General features: G+C 27.2%; 3 protein-coding genes across 6 annotated transcripts in view; 2 read left to right on the forward strand and 1 right to left on the reverse strand.

The window, feature by feature from the left end:
• The window catches only part of Sirt1 (Sirtuin 1), a 5,756-nt gene extending 3,249 nt beyond the window's left edge, over positions 1–2,507 (reverse strand). Inside the window, 6 exon segments of the mRNA XM_017901760.1 lie at positions 396–554; positions 643–887; positions 919–1,097; positions 1,191–1,425; positions 1,548–1,680; positions 2,360–2,507. Of these exon segments, the coding sequence (XP_017757249.1) occupies positions 396–554; positions 643–887; positions 919–1,097; positions 1,191–1,425; positions 1,548–1,680; positions 2,360–2,507 (1,099 nt within the window).
• A 1,064-nt stretch (positions 2,508–3,571) lies between these two features.
• On the forward strand, positions 3,572–6,965 carry Tim23 (translocase of inner mitochondrial membrane 23). 4 transcript variants are annotated; one of them, XR_001890279.1, is made up of 6 exons: positions 3,572–3,778; positions 4,457–4,706; positions 4,803–4,972; positions 5,050–5,167; positions 6,091–6,427; positions 6,921–6,965. XR_001890279.1 is itself a non-coding variant. In XM_017901759.1 (5 exons), the coding sequence occupies exons 1-4, from the start codon at positions 3,706–3,708 to the stop codon at positions 5,169–5,171; spliced, it is 615 nt and encodes a 204-aa protein (XP_017757248.1). In that variant the 5' UTR covers positions 3,572–3,705; the 3' UTR covers positions 5,172–5,177; positions 6,091–6,613. The 4 variants fall into 4 exon arrangements, 2 of the variants coding, with proteins under 2 accessions (XP_017757248.1, XP_017757247.1); XR_001890278.1 differs by lacking the exon at positions 6,921–6,965 and adding an exon at positions 6,473–6,493; XM_017901759.1 differs by lacking the exon at positions 6,921–6,965 and having other exon boundaries at positions 5,050–5,177; positions 6,091–6,613.
• A 70-nt stretch (positions 6,966–7,035) lies between these two features.
• LOC108548650 (uncharacterized) lies at positions 7,036–9,206 on the forward strand. Its single transcript, XM_017901698.1, has 5 exons — positions 7,036–7,083; positions 7,941–8,302; positions 8,456–8,675; positions 8,776–8,958; positions 9,042–9,206. Exons 2-5 carry the CDS (start codon positions 7,971–7,973, stop codon positions 9,120–9,122), a joined length of 816 nt encoding a protein of 271 aa, XP_017757187.1. The 5' UTR covers positions 7,036–7,083; positions 7,941–7,970; the 3' UTR covers positions 9,123–9,206.
• Positions 9,207–13,515: the final 4,309 nt, after the last annotated feature.

Here is a 13,515-nt window from a genome sequence, read left to right on the forward strand (position 1 = left end):
TTTTGTTTGTTCAGAAATGTTTGAATGGTAAATTGTAAACTATGCCCCACAAATCTGGCTAAACAGCACGCACGGGTAACTTCATGCAACTTTTAGAAGTTTACCTTATATGCTTATAAACAAGCCAAGGTTTTACTCGTAGTTACAATTGACGTGTCAATTTATGCGTAGATCAGAGTAAATGGCAACATCATTTAGCGAAGACATATTCCGTAAAGAGCAGATAATGTTCACTCATGTCCACCGACTCGCGACGCGCTATAGGAAAGACTAATAGCAAAAACTATCACTAGGTAGCTAATTTTCCACACCACAGAGAAATTGGCAATGAAAACTACAAAATCACCGTAAAACACATCAGTCAATACTATAAAAGCGTTTATATTTATATTTACCTTTGTAACTTTCGTTAAGATTAATCTCGGATATGGGAGGTAAAATATTAATTCGACATTTTGGACACAATGGTATTCTCTGGGAAAATATGTCTTCTCTAATATCATCAGCTTTCACTTGATATTTACATCTTGTACATGAAGCAGTAGCAAAGGAACCTTAAATTTCATATAAGATTTATTTTCATTTTAAGGTAAAAAACAAATTTTTCCATATATTTACATATGTGTGACATATATCACTCACCGTGACATTCAATCACATTTTCAATACCTGCTACTTGTTCTAACGTGTCAATATTTTGTGAATAATTTCTTAAAAGTTTCTTCTGCTTATCAAGCATTTTTATAAACCTATGACAAGGACTTGGCTTAAATTGTCCAGGATAAATTTCTCGTGCAAACTTGTAAAATGGCCTTGGATCTTGACCAAAATAATTAATGTCAAACATTGCCTAGTAAGAAAAGTTTATACAAAAAAATTTATTATTTGTATAGAAAAAATAATTTATAAATAAATCAACTGGAATAAATACCATCTCTACTTCTGAAGTCTGGAATTCCACAACTAACACTTACACCTGCTCCAGTTAAAACTATGATTCTACTGCTATTACGTATCAACTTGACAACATCTGATAAAGTATTTATATGTCTTAATTTTTGTCTGCGTGGCGGTTCTGACATCATATTTATTATAATCTAAAATACATTAAAATAATATTTAATAACAAATACCCCAAAAATACAATATCTCATATACTATCAAATAAATAAAATTTATCATTTGCATACCTTCCACAGTGTTAAATCATCAACCTGTTCTGGAATCTGTGAAGGATCCATAAGAAGATGATGTAAAAGATCTCGAGGATCAGTGCCTATTAACATTTGTTTCTGAACCCATGAAGACGCATTTCTCCATTGATGATTGATATCACCTTCACCAGAAAAGTCAGAAAGTCCTGATAAATCAGATAAATTTGAAACTGTTGAAGATATCTCATCTTTTTCATCTGCAGTATCGATTCTAGAATATTATAAATAAGAAATAACATATTTATTTTAATAAGTTACACAATTTCAATAATTAAGTGTTATCAATCACAATAAAATATATAAATTAGAAATAACATATAAATTGAAACTTACGGGCAACCAGTATCATCACTAGTTGAATCAATTTGTGATGGAGTTGTCATTAAGTTTGTAACATCTGGTGAAATAGAAATTGATTTGGATTCGTCGCTTAATTCATTAAAACCACTATCTCCACCAAATGTCTCTGCAATAGCATTAGTGATTCTATATTTTTTTAATATACAAGCAGTAAAATATTAAATATTGATTTAAAATTAAAATTCGTACTTATTTTTTTCTTTTTCCATTTCTTTTGATTTTTCTTTATTTCTATATTAATTTTATAAATCTTTTATATATTTTTTACGCTTACTAAACAAAATAACGAGAAAAATAATATTCGTATATATAAAAATATATTTATTATAAATTTCATCACAATAAATCATATTGAAAATATTTAGAATTGATGGAATGCCATTCAATTAAATATAAAAGTAAATATCATTCGTACATAATAAAAATCATGCCATCTGTAAACGTTTGTTGAATGTACTGTACACCTTTGCATCTTGCTGATACTACTTTTTTTATTTTCATTTAAACTGTTAGGTTTATAATGTGTTGAAGGATCAGTTTGAAAGAAATTAAATGACAAATAATTTCATTGGATTAAAATAAAGATTTTGTTATAGTTATATACCTGATTAAAAATGAACTACGAATCTAAATACGCGACATACACAAAAACTGTCATGGCGACTCCTGTCTTCAATTAACTACAAACGAACGATAACCACGCAAGAAAAGCAGTTGCTTTTTTAACCGCCATCTTGCATCCTCGTAAATTTCATTAAAGGATGACCATATTTTTATCAAAATACCTTCCATATCTTCATTAGGAGCATCATGCGACGACTCACAAGCTTGAAAATCTGGTTTCACACTATTGATATTTTTGTAACTAATGTCGTCAACTTTTCGTCGTTTTGCTGGAGAGGAATATTCTGGCACCTCTAAGCCCGACGCCATTTTCAGTAGCAATGCAATGCATAGTTAGATGTACGACCGTTACTACATAGAGGCCGCTTGTGTATTTTTCCCCTCTTATTTTTTGGGTTTATGAAATGATATTGGTGATATAAAAGTGTCGGAAAGAAGGAAGAAGGATCGATATTTGCTTTATTTTATTTCGATCAGAATTGTTTATTTCAATTTTTTGTTGACAAATATTTAATTGTAATTTAAAACATCATATATACATTTATGTTAATGAAATAATATATTATACTAACAAAATAAATTATTATTCCATAAAGTAACATATTTAAATCTATTTATCATATATGTAAGTATATCCTCGTTTTTATATCGTTATCTAAATACTCATTTATATTGTTATAATAATATTATTGTAATAATTATAATAATATTAATATTCATTAACATGTACTTTACTTTAGTGGATAATTGTTTTGAATTGATATTTTACTTTTGATATTTTAGTTCAAGTAATATTGTAATATTTAATTCAAGTAATATTTTAGTTCAACTGATATTTTTGTTCAAGTAATATTCATTTCAATATTGACTAAGATACAAATATTATTTAGGTATTTCAATATTTTCAAATTATTTTATCCTTTTTCCGTTTGATGTTTATACATAATAAAATTATTTTTATAATGATGTGTACGATGGAGTTATTTACTATATAATCATTAAAAAATAATTTGTAATAATCAAAATTGATATACTACTTATAATTATTCAAAATTTATAAATTTTAATATTTATATAACAATAACAATAAAAGTTCGTAATGTATTGTTAAGAAACATTAGGAAAGAAAAGCATATATATAATAAAAAAAAAGTAAGAAATGATCATTTTTCTTACTATTTATATATTTATCTTATATCAAAATTATATTTTATGTATGTACTTTGATATTTCGTATATTTCATACATTTATAATTTTTACATGAATATAAATTGTAATTTATATAATATTGTACAATATCTATAATTATTTTATTTTTTACTATAATTGTATGGATCAACGTGATGAAATCTTCTTAGCGATGATAATCGACAAGTTCAGAGTACGCGGGTTACATTATTTTAGAAAGAAACGTGTAACGTGATTCTCTATTATTCGTGTGTGTGCGAATATTATAACGTGTGCTATAATAGAATAATCAAAAATTTAACCAGTCCAACGCCAAAAATGATAGATTTACGAGATGAAAATGCAAAAAATACGATAAATAGTGGAAAATATGTTAATTTAAACATACCAGGTAAATTTAAAATTAACATTTTATTTAATAGTAATTTTATTCTTGTAAATTTACGAGTAACTTTATTATGTTATACATAATAATTTATATATTATAGTATTGTCATACAATAGCATAGTTTATATTTAAGTTATACAAAATTTGTCGCGACAAATATATTAATAGGTATAACGTGATAATTATGATTGGATAACCTCAATATACATTAATAGTGTGAGATAACACTGTCGCTTTTATCGATGTTTCATTATATTTTTAAGATAATAGAAAAAGATTTTGTATTTATTCATAGCTGTATAATTTATATAATTCTGTATGATATGTCTTATAATAAAAGTCTGTAATTTCAATATTACTTAATTCAGTAACAAATTTTATTCACTTTGATAATAACATTGTTGTACAAATTTTTAGCTTTGTCTTTCTCTATTAATAATCTTATAGAAATAATATAATTTGCTTTATAAGTTATGTATAACATGATATATGTTATATATATTAAATAACATTATGACTATTTATTTATTATCTAAAAAAAATTATATAAAATTACAACAAATAATGAATAAAATGTGCATATATATATATATATATATTGCATCTTGCATGTACATCTATATATGTTAAATACATAATTAAATGTTTAAGAGTCATTGCATTTTATTTTATATTTACCAGTTACATCACAACAAGGGTTAACACAACTTAGTCCTTATTTAAACTTCGATCCTGCATATCTTCCTCCAAGTCAACCAGAATATATATTTCCTGAAGGAGCTGCAAAACAAAGAGGAAGATTTGAATTAGCTTTTACTCAGATTGGTGCAGCATGTATCATAGGAGCTGGTATTGGAGGTACAACTGGTTTTTATAGAGGCATTAAAGCAACATCTTTAGCTAATCAAACTGGCAAACTTAGAAGAACACAGTATGTACTTGAAAATCCTTTTACTATTAATAAATTAAATAATTTTACATTATGAAGTGATAAATTATAAAATTATATATAATTCTCTTTTGATAGATTAATCAATCATGTCATGAAAAATGGTTCTTCATTAGCGAATACTTTTGGGATAGTATCTGTAATGTATAGTGGATTTGGTGTAATTTTGTCTTGGGCTAGAGGTACAGACGATTCTTTAAATACTTTAGCAGCTGCAACTGGGACAGGCATGTTGTTCAAATCTACAAGTATGTTTTATATAAATAATGTGTATATATCTAAATTATCTGTTGGAATTATGCAAGTAAATGATTGATTGTTTTAGCTGGCTTAAAAAAATGTGCATTAGGTGGTTGTATAGGACTAGGAATAGCATCTATGTATTGCTTGTGGAGTAACTGGGACGCCTTATTAAAATTGAGGCATCGCAACATAAATCCAGCGTAAGACTGTGTGTGTAGCAGTAAAACCACTAACTATTCTGAATATTCCTGAGTATTTTTGTTATAGCGGTTTAATTTTAACAAAGGAATGATATACATTTGCATTCTGTAATTAATACAAATTATATAAGATCATTTATTTTCATAAAGATTATTGAAGATGATTAATTCTACCATACCTTTTCTTGATTAAAATATTCAATTACATTTAATGATTGACTACTACTTGAAGATGCAAATTTATGTGTTCTTTTTTAATACTCTTTGTTAAGATACTAGAGATCTAAAATTCAGATTGAAATTTCAAAGATATAGGAAAAGATTAGTATTTTATTAAAATAAAAATATCTTATATATATCATTTTTATTTTTTATGATATGTTTAATAGTATGTTTATTTCGTATATTTTATTTGTGTGTGTGATTGATCCTATAATTTTGATTTTTCAACTATGTATTATTTTTCAGTGAAACTGTTACTCAATATTATATAAATATCCAGGTATTAGAATAAGAATATATAAAGATGAAAATAAATTATGTTTATTTTCATATATATTTATAGAAAATTATTTCAATAGGTATTCCTAATGGCCAAGTCTTAAATAAAAAGTTAACATAATTGCATTTATAGTTGAAATTGTACTACATTTGAACTTTGTTATTTTTTCTAGAAACATATAACTTACTTTAATTTATTACAAGCTACAAAAATTTGAAAAAACAGTAAAAAACCTGAATAAAAAGTAAAAGCAATAGAATTATCTGACCAAATAAAACAAATTTAAATCATATATTTTCTGTACAATTATTTTGTTATAGCTATCCCAATCACGTGCATTGTATATATTGTATAATATAATATACTGTTGTTAGACATTTACTATTGTTATCCATCTTTCTTTACTTTTTTTTTTTTACAGATCAAAGTGAAATGCAAGGAACAAAATGCGGTACAACTAGAAATTTCCACAACCAAATCAATTTGTTTTGTATATAAAAAAAATCATTTTGGACAATTCTATAAAATATAAACAGTTGAACAAAATAAGCAAAATCAATTTGCAATATAAATAAAGGAAATTGTGCACCATTATGTATATATGAGTGTATATGTACACTTACATGCGTTTTGTGTGAATTATATTAGTAATAATTTCAGCATAGTTTCTAGTTTTAAATTTATATACTGATTGGTATATCAACAATACTAACAATGTGTACAGTTTGTGACACCTGGATTACTAATGTATAACACAGGTAAGGCACGATAATCTTATCAAAGTTTATCTCTCCGTTTTCAAGTATTTTCGTGTTTCATACCGATTATGCCAGTTTTAATTTGATGTATACATACTAAAAGAAAAAGGAAAAAAAAAGACAGCGGAGAATTTAAGTGAAGAAAAAAGAAATTGGAAAAGAGAGGGCCGAATATTTGTACCGTTAGTTAAAGTAGTCCAAATTTTATCTTGATGTGAATAAAAATGGTGTATTATTTATATATCGTGTTATTGATAATGTGTACATGATATACGTACATACGTACGTATATAAGATAGATACACGACTTTTGTGTTATGGAAAAAACTGATAAAAACTCGAAAGAGGAAAAGTGAAAATAAAAACGTAATTCATTTTTCGTTGATGTTATTACATAATGTAATATTGGTGAAATCCATTTTAAACGACGTAAACATTTATTATAAAAGGTAAATATTTGGTTTTTACTGAAGATGATCTTTAACGTTTATAGAGATACCTCATCGATGAGTATTAATAAGAATTCATGGCTTATTTGAACAAGGAACACGTGATATTCAGGGACATCCAAATTTTCCTGTGTATTGTAATTATTTGAGTTGACAAAAGATATTTTAGCAGAGTAATATATCTGAGAATTCAATCTTTCTTTGAAGGTACAAAGAAGCTTTTCTTAATAAAATACGACATTTTAAGACTCATATATCAAGTTATCAGATTGGGATAAGAAATTATAATAATAAACGTTTTTCTCGATCGCATCACAATAGAAGATAAATAGACATGGCTGTGACTTTAATAATTACGATCAAATATGTTGATAAAACATATGTTATGATAATTGCAATAAGTAGTTTTAATTACGATTTTGATTTAAAAAAAAGAAAATATATATATTTTTATGCATAGCATAGCATAGCTCTATATATATATTAATTATACCGTTTATCTGTTTATCAACAAATATTAATAAACTCTGATGAGAATACTAAATTTAATTTTCATAAATTAGTTACGAATAAAAAGAATGTAAATCTCCTATTATTATAAAAATAGTAGATCGAGGAAATGATAATAATTATGAAAATATTTAAGTAAACATTCAAACTTATCTTTTTTTAACTTTTCTGCATCATTATTTCTATTTGGATTATTTCACTCTAGCTTTTTAGTCACTTTTTGTGAACAATTTATTCATATGACTGTTCTTTAACTTTGAGTTTAATTTCTTATATTATAAACCTAACGAAAAGAGAAAAAATATGCTCTATAAGAGAATGTTTTGTAACTTTGAATTAACATTTTGATACTTCAAATGTTGCTCATCTAATTAAAATTATAATTATTGAGAATTAATGAATATATGCGTCATAACTAGAAAGATTAATATAGATTTATGATAATAAAATGGAATTTTAGCAACATGTAATTGGTGTTTAAGTCAGAATTACAATGAAATTAAGGGAAGGACAAATATGAAGTTATTTTGTAAGATATTTGTATTCATTCTTAGGAGTAATGTATATCTTATAAACGAAGTAACATGAACGGAGAGCGAGTGGAACAAATTCTCAGCGTATTATATATTTCCTGTGCAATTTTGTCTGTGATGTCGTTGACCTGTTTGGTTACTGCTTGGCAATACTGGGCTTGGACCTTGGATGTTTGCATTAGTGTCGATTGCGATTGTATATTATACAGTGTCAATACCTTCAGCACTTTTATGGGAGGTGATATAAAATTTTGCTATTTTGGTGTATACGGTTTGAGCCCTGCAATTCTATTCGGCTTGTGCCTTGGTGGATACCACGGATATAGAGTTTGTATTAATAAGAATTTAGATACGCCTGTACGAATCTACGATGATATTAGCAGGTATGAGGAAAAGGACCTTAATGTGTTTTTTAAAAAAACTTGTTTGTTATATACCTTTGTCCTTACATAGAAACTATGCATATAAGATTTATTGTGTTTAGGCAAATACATCATTTAGATTTATTATCTTCGTATCATATTTTTTTTTCGCAGAAATTTAAACAGTAATGGCGAAGTAGTGGCAGCAGTGATGATCAGACCTAAAAGACGAATACCATATAATCAATGGATACCGATTATGTTTCTTACAATATTACTTTGCTGTTTATCATTAGCTCATGCAGTGGTAATAACTGACGGTTACTACAAAACTTGCAATCAATATAGGAAAAGATTGATACAACTTTTAGACTCGACTGGTCGTGAAGCTGAGGTAGAAAAAATTAGCTCAAAAAAATTAAAAAAATATCTGTATATTTTCAATCCGCTCGTATCATATATACGATAATTATATTTTTCTTTTCATTCTACAGGTTGTACATAATAGGCTTTCTTGTGGAGCAATTTTCGATTTCATGGATTATTTACAGACGGATGTAAATAATTGGAAGCATGGTAAAGAGGCTCATACTGGCTTTACTCTTCAATTCGCTATTATTTCTACATGGTTCAATTTCTTTGCTTGGACATTCGCGACCTTATTGAACATTATTATGGTGCGTAACAAATTTTGTTGCTCATAAATTATTGATTCAAAGTGATCAATTGGATGACACATTTTTAAAATTGTTGTATACAGGCACACATATTTTTGCATTGGCCAAATATTGAACAATGTGTAATATTACTTTTAGATACCGTTATTTATTGTTCTCCGTAATTTTAAAGATTTATAAGGCTATTGATCATATTGTTTTTTAATCTTTCTTTCTCGCGCGCGCGCACGCGTGCGCGTATCATCTTTACACCGTTATGCTTTTTCGAAATTTTGTTAATGTTTAGATGAACGCTTATGATTTATATTTATTTCATTTATATATTACCTACTTTTGTAAAGTGCTACGTATTCTATAATTTCAAAATTTACAATCGTCTACTTTCCTTTTCATAGTGTGATACATAAATAATATATTTTAATTGTTTATTATATGAACATTGAAACAATCTTGATAGACAATATATACACATTATTGTCATAAGTAAATTATGAAGGATTTTGAATTAAGAGACAAATAAATCGTATATATCCTTTCTCGATGCATTTTATTAGTTTTGATTATTTGTTATTTATTTATTTATTATTTATGAATCTTCTTTTCTTCTGTTTCCTTTCTCTTTTATTTTTTGATCACTATTATATGAAAAACAGACATCTGAGTATGTATTCAAAGAGGATAGATAAATACAACTCTATTTTTACAGAGCACCGACAAGTAACATAATATTACAATGTTTAATGTCAGAATTAGAAACATTTAAAAATAAACTTTACACAAATTTCTTCTATGCACTTCTTAAATTGCGATTATTATATATTTATGAATATTTATAATAATTTACATATGTACATTATCATATTATTTCCAGTATTCGGAAGCATGCTCGAATTATACAGGGTAATTCGTTTTCTAGTAAACTCAAAAGTAGTACCACTTATTCAGAAAACCTTAATCCTTTTTCAAATAAGTGTTTCGGTAGTCTTAAGACGATTTTCCATTTAACTCACTAGTGCCACTACGGCTCATATTTGCAGTAAATGTTTATCATAAATATCGTATACGTCGTTGAATTATTTTTTTAATTTTACTGATATAACTTTGAAATTTTCTTCTTGTATTGTCTTCACAATACTGTTTTCACAGATTTCTCGGCCGTACTTATACGACCGTATTCATGAATGGGTTAACACTCATCTAACTTCACATCTTATACATAGTATAATGTTCGTATAGGGAGTAAGGATATAGGACCTCTGCTGTCTTTAAATTCACTAGGAAATGAATCGCACTTATGCTTGAAATGATAATATATGAATGCGCATGTAAAATACACGGTACTGTCTCGTTGTAATTCGTTATATATTATAAATCGTTCTCTATTTTACATATGATGAGTGCGATAAACTGCGAATGTGCGAGAGGGCACATGTCAAAAATCTTTGTCGAGACTGTACTAACTTCAATTATAGCACACTGTATCATATTTTGGAAAAGATGACATAATCAGTGATTTCTCTCATTCTGAGGTTGCTCATGTTTTTATGCGAGATTGCTGTCTGTTTCATTCGTCGCCTGTTACTACTCTCCCCTGTATATGCAATAAATATGTAGACAATGGAGGGATAACGAGACTCTACACCGTGAATTGCGTGATTCTGCACCTTTGGATCGGTAAAGATCTGTTAAAAATAGTAGTCGCAAAATTGTCCTCGAATATAATTTTGAAGGTCAAATTTTCTTTAAATATATTGTATATCACTCATCATAAAAAGAAAATGTCTGAAAAGAACTGTAGGTCGTAAATGAACGTAAATTAATTCAAATATAGTTATGTTTGGTATTATTTTGATCTTAAGAATGTCAGCAATCTGACTATGTAGATACCTCGTAAATGATAAGAAATTAAATCATTTTCGATTTGATAATTCAGTACTGGTTGAGTTACGGTCTATAATAGATATTATGATGGACTCTATATGAACTACAGATAATACCGAACAGGTAGTTCTCGGGAATTCGTAGCCATATAAATATACGTATATATAGCAGGCGGGCGATACTGTATTATTCGAAACTCTCTTTGAGTTAGTTTGAAACAGTCAGAAATATATTGTAATGCTATGCATCGAGTCCCGATTTTTATGAATTAAGAAAATAAAATGAATAGATAAGAGACGCGACTCTAAGATTTGTAATCATTGGAAATAATTTCATAGATTTAATAACCCTTGGGATTAAACGTTACAATTGACAGTTGTACAATAGCGATATGCTGATACGAGTATGCAAACGTTGCAACTTATATCATGAAACCTAGGAGTCGGTACGCGTTTCGTAATAAATGCAATGTGTAAGTTTAAGTATGTTAAGTTAACATAGATGCATCCGAGTTCGTATAAACAAATTTGTGTAAAAATGTAACGCAGTTTAGATTACGAAAGCACACTCATGGTCTATATGCATACACGCGTATAAGTCTAGACAGGAAAGTCTGAGGCAACTTACATAACTTATAACTTGTTAGTATTAACTATGTAGTATAAGTGTATAACTGGAACTAGTGTATAAACTATATAGTTTATATTACGCAATCTCCTATAATGTAAAACATATCTTCCATGTCGTGCATAATTTGGGATTCACTGTGTATAATTACTAGACTTAGAAACTCACATCGCAAATTCAATTTAATTTTAATAAATCGTACTCGCATATGGGTATACAATAATGGGAAACTGCATTAATAAAAACGATAATTTGAAGAATATTTTGTATCCTATTTTAAAAGAAGATATCGAACGTCCATTTTTTTCATGTGACAGCATTATCTGTAATGCATAATATATATATATATATACACACAGTGTATATAATTTTGATATGATTGTCACGATATAGCGAAACCAAGGAACTAGTCGAGTCATTGTCCCAAAATTTCGGACAAGAAAAAAATATTTAATCCAATATCAATATACTTTGCACGATATATTGAAAAAAAAAAAATTCATACTTAAATCTATACTTACATACTTAACTATACTCAAATATACTCCCATACTTAAAATTTTCAATTTAGCGAAGTTGTATACAGTAGTGAATAGTAATTAATAATAATTAATATTCATAACTTTTTTACTTGTAAATGAAACATCGTCACTTATAAAACACAATTATATTTTTATTGCATCATATTGTACAATAAAGTGATACGTATGGCCTCATGTGCCTACTGATAGCCTATTCGACACTACTTTCTAATGCTTTAGTTTACCATGATTCTGCTATATTATGATCCGTACAATATTATATACTTCACTTTCTCAACATTGCTTTTTGGGATAAGTTCTACAACATCATAACATACAAAAGCCATTATTTTACGGTACGTTCATTTAAAACACTTATCATCTGGCCACTTACATATATATATATCTTGTTTCCTCTTTTAATATAGATTTATTATTATCTCTTTTAGTATAGATATATAATTTAGTATAGACATATTATTAATAGTATAGATTTTTCAAATTTTAACGTACAAATGTAGCAAAAACGCTTAACTACAAAAATAAATACATGAGTTTTTATTATCCGTCCATTCTTTTCTTTTTTTTCCCCTTTGCTTTCACATACATATATACATATATATTTACTTTTATTTACTTTTTCTCCTTTTCTTTTTTCTTTTATTTTTTGTTATTTTCTTTCATTTCTTCTTTTTCTGCACTTCCCTGTTCAATAGAATTTCAAGATTTGAATTGAGAATCATTGAAAGTTATTACTTTGACCAAAGTCTCATAGAGATATCCATCATATTCAATGTTGACGATGCCATGTATACGTTATTAATTTTGATCGAATCATTTATTTAGCACATTCTTACCAAACTGTTTTTAAATAAAACAAGCGAAAAATAATCAACAATTAATTTGTATAACATATCAATGACATCTATAAATATTAGAACGTTTCTTTTTAAAAGAAGAAGGGAAAAGAGTGAAGAAAAGGAGCAGAAAAGGGAGGAGAAGCGAGAAGAGGCATGAGGCATGAGAGGGGAAAGGAGGGAAGAGAAGAGAAGCGAAAGAGAGTATTAATTTACGAATTGAATTAAATATTGTTAATTACGAAATATGCTTACTGTCAATATGTCGAAATAGAAACAAAAATTTGTATATACGGATAAGTTTAATTGTAGGGATAAATCAGATCGAATGTTAGAATTTTTATATCAATGATACCGTTGTTAGAAATTAATCGATGATTGGTCGATAATTTCAAGGTTACTATTAATTTCAAAACAAATTTCAATAAAATGCATTATCATGTAAAATTTACTTTTTATTATGTAAAATGATCGATGATCGATGTTGTCGAATGTTGTTTGTTGTAATTCGATGAGGTTTAGGTTCCAAGTAATTAAATATTGTTCCTTGCTTTGCAGTTTCTATAATGAATGAAAAAACATAATCGTTAAGACATTTTGTTCCTTTGGAACAACTTTCTTATCGTATAATTACGTTAATTTCTTTTCACATATAATTTTCATATATAATC

The sequence above is a fragment of the Eufriesea mexicana genome, unplaced genomic scaffold (genome assembly GCF_001483705.2).
Source record: "Eufriesea mexicana isolate 0111107269 unplaced genomic scaffold, ASM148370v2 scaffold1723, whole genome shotgun sequence".
Lineage (NCBI taxonomy): Eukaryota > Metazoa > Arthropoda > Insecta > Hymenoptera > Apidae > Eufriesea > Eufriesea mexicana.

Coding starts and splice junctions, on each gene's coding strand:
- Tim23 (XM_017901758.1), top strand. CDS start 3,706: ATGATAGATTTACGAGATGAAAATGCAAAAAATACGATAAATAGTGGA. Junction 3,779..4,456: donor TGTTAATTTAAACATACCAG/GTAAATTTAAAA, acceptor TATATTTACCAG/TTACATCACAACAAGGGTTA. Junction 4,973..5,049: donor CATGTTGTTCAAATCTACAA/GTATGTTTTATA, acceptor TGATTGTTTTAG/CTGGCTTAAAAAAATGTGCA.
- LOC108548650 (XM_017901698.1), top strand. CDS start 7,971: ATGAACGGAGAGCGAGTGGAACAAATTCTCAGCGTATTATATATTTCC. Junction 8,303..8,455: donor ATCTACGATGATATTAGCAG/GTATGAGGAAAA, acceptor TTTTTTTCGCAG/AAATTTAAACAGTAATGGCG. Junction 8,676..8,775: donor CGACTGGTCGTGAAGCTGAG/GTAGAAAAAATT, acceptor TTCATTCTACAG/GTTGTACATAATAGGCTTTC.